This window comes from Camelus bactrianus, chromosome 18, assembly GCF_048773025.1.
Source record: "Camelus bactrianus isolate YW-2024 breed Bactrian camel chromosome 18, ASM4877302v1, whole genome shotgun sequence".
In the NCBI taxonomy this organism is placed as follows: domain Eukaryota; kingdom Metazoa; phylum Chordata; class Mammalia; order Artiodactyla; family Camelidae; genus Camelus; species Camelus bactrianus.
The window spans coordinates 8,840,618-8,859,205 of NC_133556.1; the positions used below are offsets into that span (position 1 = coordinate 8,840,618).

Below are 18,588 nucleotides of genomic sequence, written 5' to 3' on the forward strand. Positions count from 1 at the left end.
GGAGGAGGGTGAAGGGTTCAGTCTGTACCTTAAGTACTACTTTTTCCAAACACGAGTTGGGAGCAGATCACCAAGACACCCGTGCCATTGGTCCCCACCCGTTCTGGCCTCAGGACAGCTCAATAAGACCTGGAGTCGCACCTCAACTACACTGTCCTCTCCTCATCCCTTCCTGTCCAGTTCAAACGTCACCTCCCCGGTGAAGCCTTCCCGGAAACTCCAGGAACCTTCCCATCCCTCTCCGCAGCTTCCTGAGCTAACATCTCTCCCATTGGTCTGGGACATCCTTGTGAGCAGAACAAAGCTGAAGGATGCTCTTTCGCCAAACAAAATTGAAGCGCCAATAGGTGTCCCGCGCTGCTGTGGGGGCTGGCGCGCCCCGGACGCCCAGTTATTGACGGCTAGGAGCGGCGAACGGGTTCCGCCGCATTTTCCGCCCGCCCGCCCCCTTGCGGCGCGGCGCCGCGGCCTGACAAACGCGAGGCCGCGCGAGAGCGCGCCTGACCCCCGCCGCGCCAGGCCCCGCCCTCCCGCGCCCGTCCCAGCGCCGGCCCCTTTTGTTCCCTCCCGGAGCCCGGCCGCTTGCTCTGCTACCGCTCGGCTCGGCTCGGCTCGGCAGCCGGGAGCTCAGGCGGCGGCCGGGGCTGCCTGGGTCAGCGCCTCTCGCCTTCCCGCCGTCGCACACGCGGAGCGAGGCCGGGGCCCCAAGCGCGAACGCGGAGTCCCCGGCGCCAGGAGGGGCTGCAGCCGGTGGGCAGCGGCGCGCGGGGAGGGGCCGCAGCATCCTCTGCCCCCGCGGCGCCCGGGTCTGGAGAGGAGGGTGCCGGGCGCCCGGGCGCCCGCCGTTCAGCCTGATGCTGGAGGGGCGAAGGTAGGAGCAGTCGGAGGAACCCCGAAGGAGGGGTTTCGCCGGGCAACAAAGGACCGAGGGATGCGGGAGGTGGCGGCAGCCCCGGCCTGGTCCGAAGCGGGGCTGCCGGCCAGGAGGCATTGTCCGGGTGTGTGAGAGGCTGAAAGGTCGGGGGCCGGCGGGTCGGCTTGAGCAGGACCTGGTCCTGGGGTGCACCCCTAACTTCCCCGTCGCTTGCAGGCCAGGATGGGGGCACTGCTGGCGTTTGGGGAACCCTTCCAGGGCTTCAGGTCCCCTTGGTGAAAGCATCACCAGCACCCTCGATGCCCTCAACGGGAGTTCGGCACATCTCCTGGGGGGCCGCCAATCTCTCTTCCCAAGGGCAGCGCTGGGCGGCTGGACCCGCCGCAGGGCTCTGGACTCGGAGATCCAGGGAGGCTGAGCCTGGTGGGCGCGGCTACACAGCCCCCTTCTCCAGACCTGGGGTCTGGGAGGACACGAAGCCCCCGCTCGGCCGGCTGGAGTCGCCTGGCCGATGCCGTTTGCAAAACTTGAAGTGCATGGTTGGTGGTGGGTAGGGGGAGACTGGGGTGGGGCGGTTTCCCGCAGGGGAGCCCCCCCCAAGCTGGCGCTCGTGGCTGGTGAGGCAGCACATTTTCTGCCCTCCCCACAGGGAGGGGCCGTGGCCGCGCGGAGGATGCTTCGCTGGGCCTCCAGGGCCCTCCCGTTTGGGTCCTTCAGACGGAGCCTGGGCGGGGCGGGTGCCCACTGGGCACTGCCACGCAAGCCTCAGCCCCACCCTGGGAAAGACAGGCAGAGAGGGTACCTTGTGGTACCCAAGCAGCTTCCTGAGCTAACACAACCAGCAGCAAATCCCCCAACCTCTGAGATACCACTTCTCCCTTCTGGGTGAGAAATGGGAGTCCAGAATGAGGGTGGCTGCCCTTGCCCTTATAAGATACCCAAGGGAGTCTAGTAGGGGTGGTGCTGGCCTAGGGCTGCAGGCAGAGGAGGAGAAGGGTGAAGGGAGTACCACTCGGGGCAAGACTCCCCACCAGTTGTAATGTAAACAATGAGCCCTTCATTCATCCAGCTGCTGTCACCTGGCCCAGCACTGCTAGGGGCTGGCAGGTACACAGGCTTGGGGCCTTATTGCCCCCAGGGAACATAGCCCAGCAGTATTTGGTGAGTGCAGGGATGAGGGAGCTGGGAGCACAGAGGAGGGACACCTGGAGGATGAGGTGGATCAGGAAGCTTGATAGAGCCCACTGTAGAAGTTTAATGCCAGAGGGGACTCGAGGGAGGGGAATAGCGTAGGCAAGGGCTTGGAGTCAGAAAAGGAGGCAGTAGGCCTGGTGGCTGGTGGGTTAGAGGAACAGCAAAGGATTTAGGTGTGGGGTTTAAGGCAGGGGAAGTTCTACTGAGGGAAGGGATTGTTCTGTCCCTCCTACTTACCCAGGTGGGGCTCTTTAGATGCCCTTCTCCAGAAGCCCGGTATGCATTGGCATCTGAGGTTCCTGGCCTGGGAGGGGTGTTGGGGTACAGGTTCTGGGACTGGTGGAGGGGTTTGGGACGTAGAGGAGTTTCAAAGGCAGAAGAGCCTGGTGAAGGGGACGGGGAGGGAATGTGCACGTGTAAGCTCTGAGTTGCAGCCAGCAGGCTGAGAAGGAGGTTCTTGGAATTCTGTACCCAGAGCCTGAAATCCCAAGTTGGGGATCCACCCACTTGGGAGGCATCAATCCCTTTTCAGCATCTGCTGTCCACTTTGAGGATTAAGAGTTTGGATGCTGGAGCCTGACAGCCTGGGTTCAAATCCCAGCTCTGCCACCTACTAGCTGTGTGACCTCAGACAAATCACTGTATCTCTCTCTGCCTCAATTTCCCCATATATAAAATGAGGAAACTTAAAGTACCTACCTTTTAGGGTTGTTGAGAATTGAATGAATGGATGTGTGTATGTACTGTGATGGAGCCAATGCCCAGGGTTTGTTATTGCTGCTGTACTGGATGGTCCCCCAGCCTTCATCCACACACACAAGTGGCCCATCCCCTCCCCAGCTGTTAGTTCCCTGTCAGGCAGTCCTCCTGTTAGCCCCGCCCAAGGCCCTGCTGTTCTCGGCCTCAGTGCAGCCTCCTCCCTGGGCTGCTCTTTCTGCTCTAGTCCAGCCTCCCTTGGTGATGGGAAGGCCACCACCCCCGCAGCCCCAGCCATCCCTGCTCCCTCTGCTCTGGCCCTGCCACCTTAAAGATTGATCTTGCCCTCTTGATACCATCTACCTATCTCTGCTTCCATGCCTGGAGAAGAGAAGCTGCATTCTTGACCCTGTTGGTTCCCTGCTGTCTTAGTTCTGGCTGTTCCAGCAAAATACTACAGACTGGGTGGCTTTTAAACAACAAATTTATTTCTCATGGTTCTGGAAGCTGGAAGCCTGAGATCAGGGTGCCAGTAAGGTTGGGTGAGGGCCCTCTTCCGTGTCAGACTTACTTCTGGATCCTCAAGTGGTGGAAGGGGTGAGGGAGCTCTCTGGGCTCTCTTTTACAAGGGCACTAATCCCATTCGCGAGGCATCACCTAATCACCTCCCAAAGGCCCACCTCCTAATACTGTTGCCCTGGGGTCTAGGGTTTCAGCCTGTGAATTTGGAGAGGACACAGTCAGACCAAAGCACCTACCCAGTGGTCCTTGGGAGAATGTCAGTCTTTGTGTAGTTTAAAAAAAACCTTAATGCATATTTAGTGCTTACTCTGCCAGGAACTGTTTTAAGCTCTTTATTCATCTTTTGGGGGGGAGGGAGGAGGAGGTAATTAAGTTTATTTGTTTATTTATTTTAGTGGAGGTACTGGGGATTGAACTCAGGACCTTGTGCGTGCTAAGCACGCACTCTACCACTGAGCTATACCCTCCCCCGCTTAAGCTCTTTAAATACATATATTAGTTTGTGCATATCTTGTCTACATTTTATGGATGTAGAAGCTTGCCTGTTTGCTCCCCATGTATTTGTTAAGCCTGGGAGACAGGCTTCCTTCCACCCCGCCCCACTCCCACGCCACTCCCACCCCTCAACACACACCTACCTACCTAGTTCATTTCCTGGAAGGAAGATTCTGGCCATGCCTTCCTCTGACACCTCCACCCCACTGGCTCAGGTACAAAGTCCAGACACTATCTGGCTCTCAGGGCCCACCCTGAGCTGGCTGTGCCTTGCCTTCCCAGCACAGCTCTACCCAGATAGGCCTCACCTTTTATAAACTGATCAGTGAACTTGGCTTGATGGGCAGGCCTGGCCTTGAGCAGGACGGTGGGGGGAGGGCCCTGACACATGTGTTTGGATTATTTTGTTGCAGGGAACAGGAACCGCCTCCAATTAGGTTAAGTGAAAGGGGAGTTAAGAGGAAAGGAACTTTGCAGGAAACAATTGTAGGCAGCAGCCTGGCTCCCCCAGGACCCGGGAAGCTGGCAGGCAGCCCCTCCTCCGGCTTTCCTCTCTCTGGACTGCGGAGTCATCTTCTCTGTCCTCTCCGGTGCATCTGTCTCTTCTCTCCCTGTAGGCTGCTCTCTGGGTTGCCGGCGTGGCCATCCAGAATGGTGGCTTCAGCTTAAGGCCACAGGACCACTCAGGGGGCTCCCTTCAGTCTGTGGGTGCCAGAGACAGGAATGGACCTGGCCTGGGTGAGGGCACCCACCCCATCCCCCCAGCTGGTGGAGGGTAGGCCACGTGGTCTCTGGGGCTAGGGGTGAGAGAGTGCTGGGACAGCATTTGGTGGGGTGGGGGGTGTGCTGGGGAGGATGGGTGAGTGGAGGGCACAGCCGCCCCTGGGGGCCCACCGCTGGCCTCTCCAGCCCTGGCTCAGGAGCAGAGGGTGCACTCTTTCCTCAGCCCCTGGGGACTGAAGGGGGGGCCAGTTGTCAGCAGGGGACCCACCCTGCCCCACCACTCTTCTCTGGGCGGCACTGCCAGGGTCAGCCCACAGAAACAGTAACCCAGAACTCATGTTTTCAGAGGAAATGCTTTAAACTGGTAATGAAACATTTCCTCTCTGAATGAAAAGAACATACCAGGTGGTTTTTATTAACAAGGCATAAACTTGGGGCCTTGGCCACTTAACATCTTCCATCTTCACTGAGCAGCTCTGGCTCCAGCCCTGGAATCTACCTGTGACTCTAGCTGCAGCCCAGAAAGACACCCACTTCTCATTCCCTCCGCTCTTTGCCCTTTTGGCTCCTTCTCTGTGAGAGGGGGAAGTGTGAGGCTCACAACGCGCGCCTGGGTTTCTAATCTCTCCTCCCTGAGGGTGTGACCCTGAGGTGTCCAGGGCCGATCTGCTCCTGCGTGCACCCAGCCTGGCCCCAGCTCCTCCCCAGGGTACCCCAGCCCCGCCCTCCAACATCCAGCACCAAGGGTGGACGCGGGTGATGGCTAGGGGGAAACCAGCCCCTCGGTGTTGGGACACCTTCGTTTTGGAGCCTGCCTTCAAGAAGCTTTTGCTGAATTAGGGAGACATCAGCTCCCTTCCTGAAAGTGTAAACCACATCAGTACCTTTGAGGAACATTTTAAGGCCAGGGTAGGAGAGATACCTCCATGCTCAGCGGGGTCACCACCCTGGCAATGGTTCAAGTCATCACAAGGGTTACATGGAGAGAGGGAGGAGGCAAGGCACGGGGTGGGTGGGAAGGCCGAGAGGGAGGACAGGACTGGGCTGTGCCTTGAAGGATGGGCAGACTTGGGGCAGATTAGGACCCCCTTCCTGATGGGCACAGAGGAAGAAAAGTAAAGAAGAGTTTTGGGCAGCAGAGCAGAGTGTCTGCTCAGGGCTCAGCATGAGGTCGGGCATCTGGTTGTGGGACCCTGTGATGAAGGAGGGAATGACGTTTGGTGTCTTCTGGATTTTTTTTTTTTTTTTTTTTTGCTACCTTGTATCTTGATCCCATTCAGGCTGTCCCCTTTCCTGCTGTAGACAGGTCCTGGCATAAATTTGTCTGTGGTTTCACTCACTCATCTCACATTCAGCTTCTTTCAAACCAAGGGCTGTGCTGGGCACTGGGAACACGGGGCAGAGGATGGAAGACATCCTCAAGGGTCTTGTGTGTTCTTTGATTCCAGAAAGGACCTGAGATGATTTAAAAACATAAATGCAGTATAACAAGATGAAAAAGATGTGAGAAAATCAGGGCAAGAAGAAACCCAGGGCAGCAAATACCAGATGAAGCTGGAGGGGGCTGCTGCACCTTCTCTTGGCAGTAATTTGACTCCGAGCTTTCTAGCAGCCAGATCCGAGGGGGATAAGGAGTTTGGAGTGGCTTCGTACTGTCACATTGTCTGGTGTAAGCCTGTGCTATATATAACATGACTGCCTAAGTGAGGGGCAGAAACTCCAGGGCGGGGCTGGACAACGTGGTCCTGGGGTAGGGTCCCAGGCAAAAAAACGACCAGACTGCAGAGGGCAGGGGAGGATGGCAGCCACCTCTGAGCTTTCTAATCCCTCTCCTGGAGGGTCCTTACCAGCAGCTGCGGGGGAGCCGGGGGCTGGGGCTGGCATTGCTGCTGATCCTCTCCATGAGGGCCTGAGGGCCTAATGGGCTGCAGGGTTTGATGAGACCCTGTGAACCAGGACTAGTCTCTGCCGGAGAATCCCCATCCTGCTAGGATGCCGGGGGTGGGGAGAGGGCTGGGATACAAGGGTGTGTGCAGAGAGCCCTGGGTGTACTCACTGGGCCCCTGGAGTTGGTTAAGGGATACAAGAAGGGTGAAGGTGTGCTGGTAGAGCAAGTGATGGGCTGGGTGTCTTCAAGAGCCATGAGATTTCAGGGAAGCTGGCATGCAGGGCGCTGGGGAGGGGTGGAGGTGGGGAGGGGAACGGGAACCCAGGGAACAGGCCAGAGGCAGGGCGGGGGCTGGGCCTGCTGGCAGAGGTGCCACAGACTTAAGCCCTGAGGCACCCTGCTAGCCTCCTGCTTCAGTCTGTGCCCTTGTTCCCCCAACCTGGTGCCTGGAGGAGATGGTCTCAGTTCTGAGGGAGTAAATAGAAGGGGTTAAGAACATAAACTCCGTTGCCAGAGGACCTGAGTTCAAATCCCACCTCTGCCATTGCTCAGTTGTGTCACCCTGGGCAAGCGACTTGCTGGCTCTGGGCCTCAGTTTCCTCACTGGTAAAGTGGAGCTCGTTGAACTACATCTCCTTCACAGGGCTGTCGTGAAGACTGAGCAAGTTAATATCTATAAAGGCTTAGATGTGCTTGCAGTGGGACCAGTGTTACCGATCGGTGGCTCCTTGGGCTGGAACAACTCGGTAGGGGTAGAGCCCCATCCCACCCGCATCCCTGCACCCAGTACACCTGCACAGGTTCCCAGTCAGGCACAGTGAAGCGCACACTCCTGTGATGGAGAGAGTGGGCATGGGGTTCCCCTCGCTGCGGTGGGCCAGCCCTGGGGGTGGGGATGCTTACAGGTCCCATTAATGTTGCTATTGACAGTAATAATGGCTGTGCAGGCTTGTGAGAGCCTCTCAGGGCAGCAGGCACTGAAGCAGGCCTTTGTCTCTGCTTGCTTTCCTCCAGTCATGGGGGGCCCACTACCTGTTTCTTTGCTTGTTGGGCCCACACCTGGTGAGCTTGGGCTCCCGGTGTGCTTGGTGCCGGATTTCCAGAAGGAATGCGAGTTAGTTGGAATGTTAAGTTACTCCTCTTTGTCCTTCCCAGAGATCGCTCCAAGCTGGCCAGTGAGTGTGGCCACCGGGTGGGACAAGCTGCTATAAGCCTTCAAGTCAACATAGGAAGGATGATGGAGGCAAAGGAAGGCATTAAATTCCTTCATGTTTTCCTTAAACATATTTTGAGCTCTAAGTGCTGGGCGCTGTCCTAGGTACCAAGAACCCTGCACGGAACAAAATATGCAAAAAACCTCCCCTTTAAAGCTTCTCTCAGAGGTGAGGGGTTTTGCCAGTGAGTAAGAGGAAGGGCATTCCAGCAGAGGATCAGCTTGTGCAGAGGCCTGGAGATATGACAGAGTGTCTATGGGTGTGGCTGGGTGTTGGTGGCATTCCGCCAGAATTTGGTGGCTAGGGGCATGGAGGAGGAGTGCCTTTCTGGAAGCAATAAAAGAAAACACTGACTTTGAGGGCTTGTTAGTGACTGACCTCATCCCTAGGGCTACCAAGTCCTGCCCCTCCCCCACCAGCAGCCCTGGCTGGCCCTTCAGAGGTATAGATGGTGCCCGTGGCCCCCTGCCTGCTTCATCCCTTCTCCTGCCTGCCACACCCTGACTCTTCTCATGGGCCCTGGTTTGCAGCCCCTCCTCATGTGGGTGGGAGGCCAGGCTTGGACCTCAGTGGGCTCAGCCTCCTCCCCATTTGCAGGGGAAGGCTTGGGAGTGAGAGGATGCTGGGGTGCTTGATTCAGGTGCCTTCTTTATGGAACCACTGTGTGCAAGGCCCAGGGTGCTTGAGCTCCGTGGGGCTTGGGCCTGCCCATGGGGAGCCCACAGAACCTTGGAGGAGACAGATGCTCCAGTAGGTCCACATGGTTAGGTGCTGGCTGGGGCCATCTGATGGGGGGAAGGCCCGAAGTAGCAGGGACCACCCCTGGTTCAGCAATCTGGGCCTTCCTTGCTTCCTCTACTCCTGCTGCCACCCACCCCCAGCCCAGGTAATTAAACTTTTTGTTGAAGTACAACATCTATACAGAGAAGTGTACATGTCATAAGTGTACTGCTTGTTGGATTTTTTCAAACTGAAACACCTGTAAGACAGCACTGAAATTCAGAATCAGAACCCGCTAGCTCCCCAGAAGCCCCTCTTGTTTTCCTTCAGGTTGATACCCCTGACTCAAGGGTGACCCCTTCTCTGATCTCTAGCACCATCAGTAAATTTTGCCTGCCTTTGGACTTCTTTTTAAGTGGAAGCATACAGTGACACTCGAAGCACTTTTACATCTGCCTGCTTTCACTGGAGATTCTTGCATGTGGTTTCAGTTCATTCATTCTCATTGCTGTGTTTTATTCCGTTGTGTGAATAAACACTACAACTTATTGATTCATCCTAGCATGATGGATATTTGGGTTATTTTCAGTTCAGGAGTGTTAGGAATAGTCTGTGTCTTTTGGTGCATGCATGTGCACTTTTCTGTGGCAGCATGCCTAGGAGTGGGACTGCTGGGTCATGCTCGGCTTTAGTGTGTGACGCCAGACTCTTTTCCACATTGCTTAGACCAGTTTCCACTCCTGGCAGCGCATGAGCGTTCTGGCTATTCCACATCCTCACCAACACTCGGTGTGGTCAGTGTTTCATTTTATACATTCCGGTGGCTGTAGTGTTGTCATGGTGACTGATGAACGTGAACATCTTCTCATATAGTTATTGGTCTTTTGAATACACTCTTATTTTTGGTGAAATGTTTGTTCAAGTCTTTTGCTGATTTTTCAAATTCGATTTGTGGAGTTCTCTCCATATTCTGAATAGTAGAATACAGGAATTGCAAGTTCTCTCTCTCTCTGTCTCTCTCCCCCACCCAGTGGTATCCTCCGATGCACAGAAGTTCTTAATATTGTCCAGTTTATCCATCTTTTCCTTTATTTTGAGCACTTTCTGTGTTGAAATTTTTGCCTACTTCAGTGTTGGGCAGATCTTTTTCACATCTTCTAAAAACTGTAACGTTTTACCTTTCACATTAGATCTGCCGTCCATCTGGAACTGATTTTTGTGTATGATGTGAAGTGAGCATATTAGTTTCCTGTGGCTGCTATAACCAATGACCACAAACATAGTGATTTAAAACAACACAAATGTATTATCTTACACTTCTGGAGGTCAGAAGTCTGAAATGGATCTCACCAGGGTAAAATCAGGATGTCAGCAGGGCTGCATTCCTTTTGGAGACTCTAAGGAAAAATCTATGTTTTAGAGGCCTTTTCTAGATTCTAGAGTCTGCTATGGTCTTTGGCTATTGGCCTCTGCCTTCATCTTCAAAGCCAGCAATGTCGGGTGAATCCTTTGCGCGCTGCTCTCTGTCTGCCTCTGTCTTCCACTTGTAAGAACCCTTGCGATTACATTGAGTCTGCCTGGATAATTCAGAATAATCTTCCCATCTCAGGTCAGCTGATTAGCAACTTCTAATTCTGAGGTTCTATCTGCAACCTTAATTCCCTTCTGCTACATAAACTGACATGTTCACAAGTACCAGGGATGGGGCCACTATTCCGCCAGCCATGGATGGCATCAGGATTTTTTTTCCCACGTGGCTATCCGTTTGACCCAGCACCACTTATTGTAATGACCGTCCTTTGCCCAGGGGTAATTTTTAGTTGAGTGTGCAAATTCCAACCCTAGGGAGGAGAACCCAGGAGATGGGGTGGCTTTGCTGCAGCTGCCCTGGTCTGGATGTTTTGGATGGGGCTGCCATGGAAATCAGAGGTAAAGGAGGCAGTAGTGAAGGATGATTCGGTCAGTGTGCTGGCCTGGAAGGCGGATACCATAGCCCGTTCCTTCCTGTTTCCCTGATTCCTGGATGACCTCACCAGGCCCCTCCCCTCCCTGGGCTTCCAACTTTGTCTGGTCTCTGGGACTGTCTTGCCCAGCATGAATTTTCTTCCTTTGGGCAGCTGACTCTCACTATCCTGTTCACTTGTTCTGTGACCTTGGGTGAAGGTCCTAGAGGTCACTTCTCTGCCCTGGGCCTCAGTTTCCCATTCTGTGAAATGGGAATACAGGCAGGTCGGGGACAACTTGAGCCATGTTGTTCCCGAGCCCTTCTCCTTGGGCCTGCTGGGGGACCCCATCCAGCAGAGCCAGGCTGATGTCTTTCCAGCGTTCTGGACCAGTGGCAGGAGGGCCCCAGCTATCCAGTCACCGGGTGGCCACATAGCAAGGAGCTGGCTCTGGAGCCATGGCTGTGCCCTAGTTCTGAGTATGCCAACTGTGTGTGTGTGTGTGTGTGCATGTGTGTGCGAGGCAGGGAAGTATACTGACGTTTCTTCCCCTCCTCGGCCCAACACAGCCCCAACACAGACTTAAGGAAACAAATCTTAGAAATGTAGCCCCTAGTTGCCCCGCCCCAGCTCCCAAACCATGTTTGCTGGCTGTTGCATGGGGTGCTGTGAATGAGCACGTGTAGGTGCCCCCCAGGACACATGGCCAAGGTTCCCTACTGGGTCTCTAGGACACCTGCTGTGCCCGCCCCATGCCCACCAGCCCTGGCCCTGAGGCCTTTCCAGCAACTTGGTATCGCCTGGTTTTTGACTTTTCGCCCATCTGATTGGATGGGAAACGGGATCTCCTTGCGGCTTGGGTTTGCATTTCCCTGGTGACTGGGGAGGCCCAGTAGCTCTCTAGCCTGACAGCCTCTCCTCGAAAGCTGGCCTGTTCATGCCCATCTGTTGTCGGGGTGCCCTGAGGTCGAGCCCTGTGGTCCCTACACACCGAATGGGTGCCCCGGGCCTCCGTCACTTCACGCCTAGCGTGTCTCCACATGAGCTCCCCACCCTGGCCCCTTCCTTCTCCCAGTGCTTCCCGGTGTTGAAAGATAGTCCTGTCTGCTACCATCCTCGGCCCCACCTCCCCCCACCCCCTGCCACTATTTGCCACCTGTTCAGCATCTGTCCCCTCTCTGTCCCCTCCAGCCGCTGTCACAGCAGCCCACACCCCGCCCACCACAATTGTCCTCATTAGCTCCCAGAGCAGTTTGGCTGAAGGGCTTATCTGGTCTGTGAGACCCTTTGCCTGATGTCCTCTGTGGCTCCTCATCCCCTCAGCCTGATGCCTGGGCATGACTGGGATACCCCCCCACGAGTGTCCCTCTCAGTCTCTGGATAACACCCCCCACACACTTCTCAGGCACTCTAAATCCTCAGCTGTTTGGTTGACCTGGCACAGTGTGATCTGTGCCCCGTAGTTTCCCTAACCTGCCCCCATCCCCCACTCATGCTCCCTGTTACAGACCTGCTCACCCCCTCCCACCATGGTGCAGTTGTGGTCCCAGCCTTCCGGCCTATGGTGAAAGGGCAGGGGCCATACTAAGCCCATCTCTGGCTGCCACATGGCCTAGCACTTGGGTCGCAGGCTCAGGAGAGGAGGGGGAGCATGGGCACTCCAACTGCTGGGACCCCTAGGGGCTAGGAGGAGCATGAGGACCAGTCCCCAGGAGAGCTGTCCCCAGGGGTGGGGGCCGGCCTCCCAGCAGGAGAGGCCAGGGTGTGGCCGATGGCCAAGGTCTCCAAGCAGAGGTCTGGTTCTGGGAGCCTGCTTCCTGGTGCCTGCCTCCGTCCCGTGCCCTCTGGGCAGCGCTGGCAGGAGGACACGGGCTTTCCACTGTCCTATTTGGCACCTTTCCCCCTTCCTTCAGGGCCGTGCCCTGGGCCGTCGATTGGCAGAAAGTTCTTGGGCCTCATCCCCCCCTCCGAAGCTGTGGCCCGCCACCTCCAAGGCCCCTGAAATGGAAACCCTGAAACGCAGCCCGGGTTTGTCTTCAGTAAATGGCAGCTGAGGGTGGCACAAAGGGGGCCTGTTGGTCTGAATGCCACCCGTCCTCCCCTGCCTCTTCCACACCCGCCTTGTCTGGCCCCGGCTCCCTGGGGGAGGTGGTGTGTGCACCCCGGGCCTTCAGAGAACATGATCCAGCCCAGACCGTAGTGATGCTGCCCTTCCTGTGCAGCGTGTGCGCCAGGCCTGGAGGCACGCTCGTGGGGCCGCCTCCTCGGACTTGCACGTCCACACGCCCCACAAGGCAGCAATGCTTCCCCCCATTTCACAGGGGCTGACTCTGAGGCTCCCACCAGGCCAGCGTCCCACAGCCACTTACGGAGGGTCTGGGGTTGGGACCTCCATGAGGCTGAAAGCAACTTCCTCCCAGGCCTCCCCCGTCGGCTGCAGTGTGGCCAGAGGCCAATTTATCCCCATGTCCTGCTTTTTCCAAGAAACCCCTCTCTTCCTCTATCCCACGGGCAGGCTGAGTCACAAAGGGTCCTCCTCCCCCTCTTCCTGTGCACCATTCTCTCCATCTCCCCTTCCCTGTGCTCCCCCCGCTCTCCAGCGGTGTTAGAGGCGGGCGGGGGTGGATTGGGGTGGGCTGCTGACCTCCCCTCCCCCAACCCCCTCCCTCCCAGGACTGAGTGATGCAGCCTCAGTGCTCCCCTCTCCCGCCAGCTCCTCTGGTCTCCTTTGTCAGTGAGGCATGTGGGTGCTCTCCCCAGAGGCCAGGGTTCTCACGAATGTTATTCCAGGTCTGGGTGAGGCGGTACGGGGAGGTGGAGGACCAGACCTGGGTCTGGTTCCAGCACAGCTGCTGAGCTGTATGTATGTATGACTTTGGGCGAGTCCCTGGACTGCCCTGAGCAGGAGCTGCTCTGCCTGTCAGATAAGCACTGCCTCACCAGCGCTTAAGGCCTGGAACATAATAAGCTCTTCATCCTGGACGCTGCTGGGGTTCTCAGGGTCTGGGAGGGCAGGAGGGCGGCTGTGCGAGCCTCTGGAGGCCTCCCCTGGGAGGAGCGTCCCTGGAGATTTGTGAACTTGAAGGCCTTTGTTCTCTGGGCCACAGTAGATGTGCTCTCCTACAGGGTTTCCGGATCATGAGCCCTGCGCCAGGAGCTGTGCTGGGGCTGTGTTCTCAGAGAGGAGACTGTGGCCCCACCTGGTGTTGCCTGTGGGCTCCCAGGAGGCAAGATGAAGGCATATGAGAATAGTATCCTCTTTCCTTGGCTGTGTATATGATCCTGAGTTCTCTAGGGGTCAAAGGTCCTGGGAGACTTCCTGGAAGAGGAGGCATCAGGCTGGGTATTCCATAGATGGTTGGAATAGGTGAAGTGAAGCAGGCAGGGGAAAAGGCACAGGCAGAGTCTGGGAGATGGGAGTGTCAGGCGAGTCGTGAGGAAACGCAAGGTCAGCAGTGGCAAGGCTGGTTGGCATGAAAGGCCGAGGCATCAGCCAGCCAGCTGGGCTGATCACTACAAGCCACTCAGTCCTGAGGGATGGGCCCTGAGGGGGTGAGGAGGGCCTCCCCATGAGCCAGCATCATTCATCCAGTCAAGTGATTTATTGGGCACCTGTAGGCTTGGGTACCCTGTCAGGATTAAGGATACCCTAGTAAACAAAACAAACCCAAGTTCTGTCCCCATGCAGTGGAGAAAAACAAAGCAGGGAAAAAGTGGGGAGGGCTGGGGAAGAGTTATAATCTTAGAAGAGGACGTTGGAGCAGATACTTGAAGGAGATGAGCAGCATACTGAATATTTGAGGGAAAAGCATTCTAGGCAGAGGGAACAGTATGTGCAAAGGCCCCGAGGCTGGAGCATGCTTAGTGTGAGCAAGTACGGCTAGAGTAGAGTGGGTAAGGGAGGGCCACGGTTGGGAGGGAGGCATTTTTGGTGGTTTTTTGTTTTCTGTAAATCTCAAATTCACATTCTTTTGCCAACGCACCAACTTCTATGGGGAGCCTTCAGGGATTTTATTTTTTATAGATTTTTTTCAAAGTTGAAGTTTAATTTATATACCATAAAATTCACCCCTTTAAGTGTACAGTTTGATGACTTTCAGTATAAACATACAGTTGTGCAGTCATCACCACAATCCAGTGTTAGAACATTTCTACCACCCAGAAAGTTCTCTTATGCCTGTTTCAAGTCAGTCCCTGCTCTCAGCCCCAGGCAACCACTGATCTGCTTTCTGTGTCTATAGTTTTGAAATTTCATATATATGGAATCAAACAATATATAGTCATTTGTGTCTGATTTCTTGCACTTAGCATAATGCTTTATGAGGCTCATACATATATTTTTTAAATTAATTTTTTTGAGGCTCATCCATATTGTTGCGTACATCCATAGTTCTTTATTACCACTGAGTAGCGCAGTCGGCTCTCTTACACCTGCAGATACAGTGGGCTGACTGTACTGTACATTTTAGACAAGGGACTCGAGCATCCTCGGATTTTGGTACCCATAGGGGTCCTGGAACCAATCCCCCAAGGATACCAAGGGATGACTGTGTACTATTGTGTAGGTAAACGCTGTGTTACATATTCACCAGTTGATGAACATTTGGGTCGTTTCCATGTTTTGGCTGTTGTGAATAAACATGAACACTTTTTTTTTTTTTAACAAATGTTTATATGGCTATATGCTTTTATTTCTCTTGGGTAGTTGGGTCATATGGTAGGTATATATTTAACTTTTTAAGAAACGGTCAAACTGTTTTCCAAAGTGGTTGTACCATTTTTTGTTTCCGCCAAGCAATATGTGTGTTCCAATTACTCCACATCTTCATCAGCACTTGGTATTGTCAGTTTTTCTGATTTAGCCATTCCAGTTGGCGTGAAGTAGTGCCTCATTGTGGGTTTGATCCACATTTCACATTGCCACGACTAATGACTTTGGTCATCTTTTCGTGTGCTTATTGCTGTTTACATATCTTCATTGATAAAATGGATATTCAAGTCTTTTGTTCATTTTTAAATTAGGTCTTATTAGTAAGTTGTAAGGAACCTTTATAAGTTGGTGAATACATGATCTTTATCAGATATATGGTTTGTAGCTTGACCCAAGCCTGACTGCGAGTGACTGCTGGAGCCCAGAATTCCTGGGATGTCAGGGAGTTATCAGAGAATTAGGATGTTGGATTTGGCAGGTTCTGGGGGCCAGGCCAAGGCTGACAGGCTTGTCTCATACTCCTGTCAACTTACCTGGGCATGTAGGTGCCACCACTCTGTGCCTTGGGGGAGCTCATTTTCTCTGCTCTTATGTCTAGCCACCCTGCATGAGGAGCTGATCCTTCCCATGGCTGTGCCAAGTTGGGTAGTAATGTCGCTGGCTCATCTTGCTGGCCTGAGAGTCATGTTGGGGACACTTGGCATATTCCTGCTGTGAGCATTGTGGGTTGGCTTCTGTATTAGTCAGAACTTTTTTGGTTGCAAGTGACAGTGTCTCTCAAAGAGATTTAGGCAAAAAGAGAAAACAGTGCCCGTGTGTGTGAGGATTTGTTGGCTGATGTGGGTGTAGGGCTCATGTGACCAGCTTCAGGTTCATCTGGATCCAGGCCCTCCAAATCCTGGGACTCAGCTCTGTTTTCTCTGTGTTGGCTTCATTCCCTGGCAGGCTCTCCTGTGTGGTAACTGGGATGGCCTTGTAGCTGCTGGCTTCCATCCCACACCCAGGCAGCCCCAGAGCAAGAAAAGCACCTCTTCCTAAAGGTTCCTGCCAGAGTCCAGGCCCTGATGCTCCTTGAGTCATATGATCTTCCTTCAATTAACCATGGGGCTCTGACCACGCCTGGGTCACTTGTCTACTCCAGGTGTGGGGGTTGGGCATCAGCTCACATAAGTCATATAGATCAAGAGTGGAGAAAAGTTTCTGTAAAAAGGAATAACATTCGGTGACCAAGGTTGGGATAAGGATATGGCTGGACAGGCAAAGAGCGTGGCATCCCCTCTGCATCAGAGTTGAATGCCTAGAAGACATTGATTTCCCTTTTCCCAAGGTCCTTAGGGGGTGATGCTTTCTCCAGAATCCTCTGTCTGTCTGTGGTGCTCTGCATCGCCTCTCCCCACTGGAGAGGGTGCTCCCCAACACAGAGGATGCATCCTGCCTGAGGCTCTGGGGCAGGACAGGGCCTGGCCTGTGGTGACCCTTCCCTGAACATCTATGCAAGAGAGGGTGTGCACACAGAACCATGCAGGAGGAGCAGGGGATGGTGGACCTGTCCTTTCTGCCACTCCTCCAGCCTCCCTGCCTCCAGTGCCACTTGCTGTCACCTGGTGCCCTGAACTGATCACCATGGAGACTGAGGGCTTCCCCTCTCAGGAGTCCCCTTTGTCAAATGCAAGTGCCCAGAATGCCATATGCATCGCCCCCTTCTCTGCTTAGTCATATAAACAGGGAGCTGTAACGGCAGAAGGACAGGCAGAGGGCATGGCCAGTCCACCGTGGCGGGGGATTGAGCCAGGCATAAGCTCCTCTGTGTGTATGTCCCCACACCGGGGGTGGGGTGGGTGGGTGCTGGATGGTGAGTCCAAGACCTGGAGTGTGGCTGTGAATTGAGGCTGAACAATGGGCCGGTTGATTAAATTAGATACTGCTTTGTCCCACTACATCAAGAGGGATGTGAGTTGTTGGCAGGTCCCAGATGGTTGGGGGCCGTTGGAGAGTGACCACCGGGTTGCCTGTGCGTGTCAGAGTCTGCCGGCCCTGTGCTCTGTGGTGAGACCCGCATTCAGCGGGTGGTGGCTCTGCTGACCTGTGTGGTCCTGCTGTGGGGTTGCTGGGGTTAACGCAGTCAGCGCCGCAGAACCCCGAGCCCGTTTGCTCCTGAGTCTTACCTCCTGGGCCCAGGACATGGAAAGAGAGAGTGTTCCTGACCTCAGGGTCTGGCAGACTGGGACACATGTCCTGGCAACGCCACCACCATGCTGGGCTCACACCTGTAGCCACTGCTCAGTACCTCAAATTCCCAATCTAGAAAACGGAGATAACATGGTCCCTACCTCACAAGGTCGGGGGTGCTCTGCCATCTGGTGACGCTGTGATGTGACACTCCTGTTCTCTGCCTGCAGGTGAGTGACGATGGTGGAGAGCACGTGACCTGCACGGACCCTTCTCTGCCCATCGAGTGGCACCACCATGCAGAAGCCCAGTGGCCTGAAGCCCCCCGGCCGTGGGGGGAAGCACTCAAGCCCCATGGGCCGGACGTCCACTGGATCAGCCTCAGCCTCTGCCACGGCGGCGGCCACTGGCTCTAAGGAAGGTGCGCAGGACCAAGGCTGGTGGGATGAGGGGGCAGTGGGTAGTGGTTCTTCTGGAAGAGCTGCGGCAACTTGGGCCGCTCTGTGACCAGTGGTTCTCGGAAGGTCTTCTTAATGTCTAACCACATCCCTTGGAAAATTAACTAGCAATGGGCACTGACACAAGCTTTATGTGCATTATTCCTTTTCGTGCTCCTCCAACTCCGGGAGGTGGGTACCACTGTTGGCTCTGCTTAGGGATGAGGAAATGGAGGCCCAGGGAGGCATGGCATCTTGCCCAAGTCAGAAAACACAGCCTGATTCAAACTCCAGCCCCCCTCCCCCTACTCATTCTTCTTCTGGGCTCTGAGATTGTCCCAGCAGAAAAGCCCTGTCTTCCCACCAGCCTCCTTATCTGCCACCCAGACCCATGCCCTTTGAGCTTTCCTTGTGTAACCTCTAGTCCTCCTGCTGGTGGGCAGAGGGTGCCCACAGGGCAGGGGTAAGGCCAGGTGCTATGGCTGGAGACACCGGCTCTGAAGGCAAATGGGTTGAGAACAGCTATTAGCTATTGGATTTTTCTGGTGATAAAAGTAAGATGGTCCACTGTGCAGTATTTGGAAAGTTTGATTCAGGGGTAAGATTGCATATAATCCTCCCTAGGGGTAACTATTACTATTTTTGGTTTATATCCTTTTACTCTTTTTCTTGTCTGTTTGCAATCATGCTGCATGTACAACTTGAAAATTTGCTTTTTTCCTTTTAATATGATCATGTCATTAAAAACCTCACACGTCCGTTATTTTTAATGGCTGTAAAATATTCTGTTCATTCAACAAATATAAATCAAGGGCTCTGTTGACACACATCTAATCACGGGAGCTCTCATTCTGAGCAAAACCGGATGTGGTCCTGACCTTCAGGGAACTGCCAGTCTGGTGGGGGGCACGAGTGTCATAAGATCCTATAACTGGGGCCTGACCCAGTCCAGGAGTTCAGTAAAACCTTCCCTGAGGAGGGGATGTGGGAGCCGAGGTCCAA

General features: G+C 54.6%; 1 protein-coding gene across 2 annotated transcripts in view; it reads left to right on the forward strand.

Annotated features, from left to right (window-relative positions):
- Positions 1-542: 542 nt before the first annotated feature.
- The window catches only part of CLIP2 (CAP-Gly domain containing linker protein 2), a 65,341-nt gene continuing 47,295 nt past the window's right edge, over positions 543-18,588 (forward strand). Inside the window, exons 1-2 of one of the 2 annotated variants that reach the window (XM_074345947.1) lie at positions 543-871; positions 17,380-17,570. In XM_074345947.1, coding sequence (XP_074202048.1) covers positions 17,447-17,570 — 124 coding nt within the window. In that variant the 5' untranslated portion in view covers positions 543-871; positions 17,380-17,446. The remainder of the gene's footprint in view (positions 872-17,379; positions 17,571-18,588) is intronic. The other variant, XM_074345948.1, reaches the window with a different exon arrangement.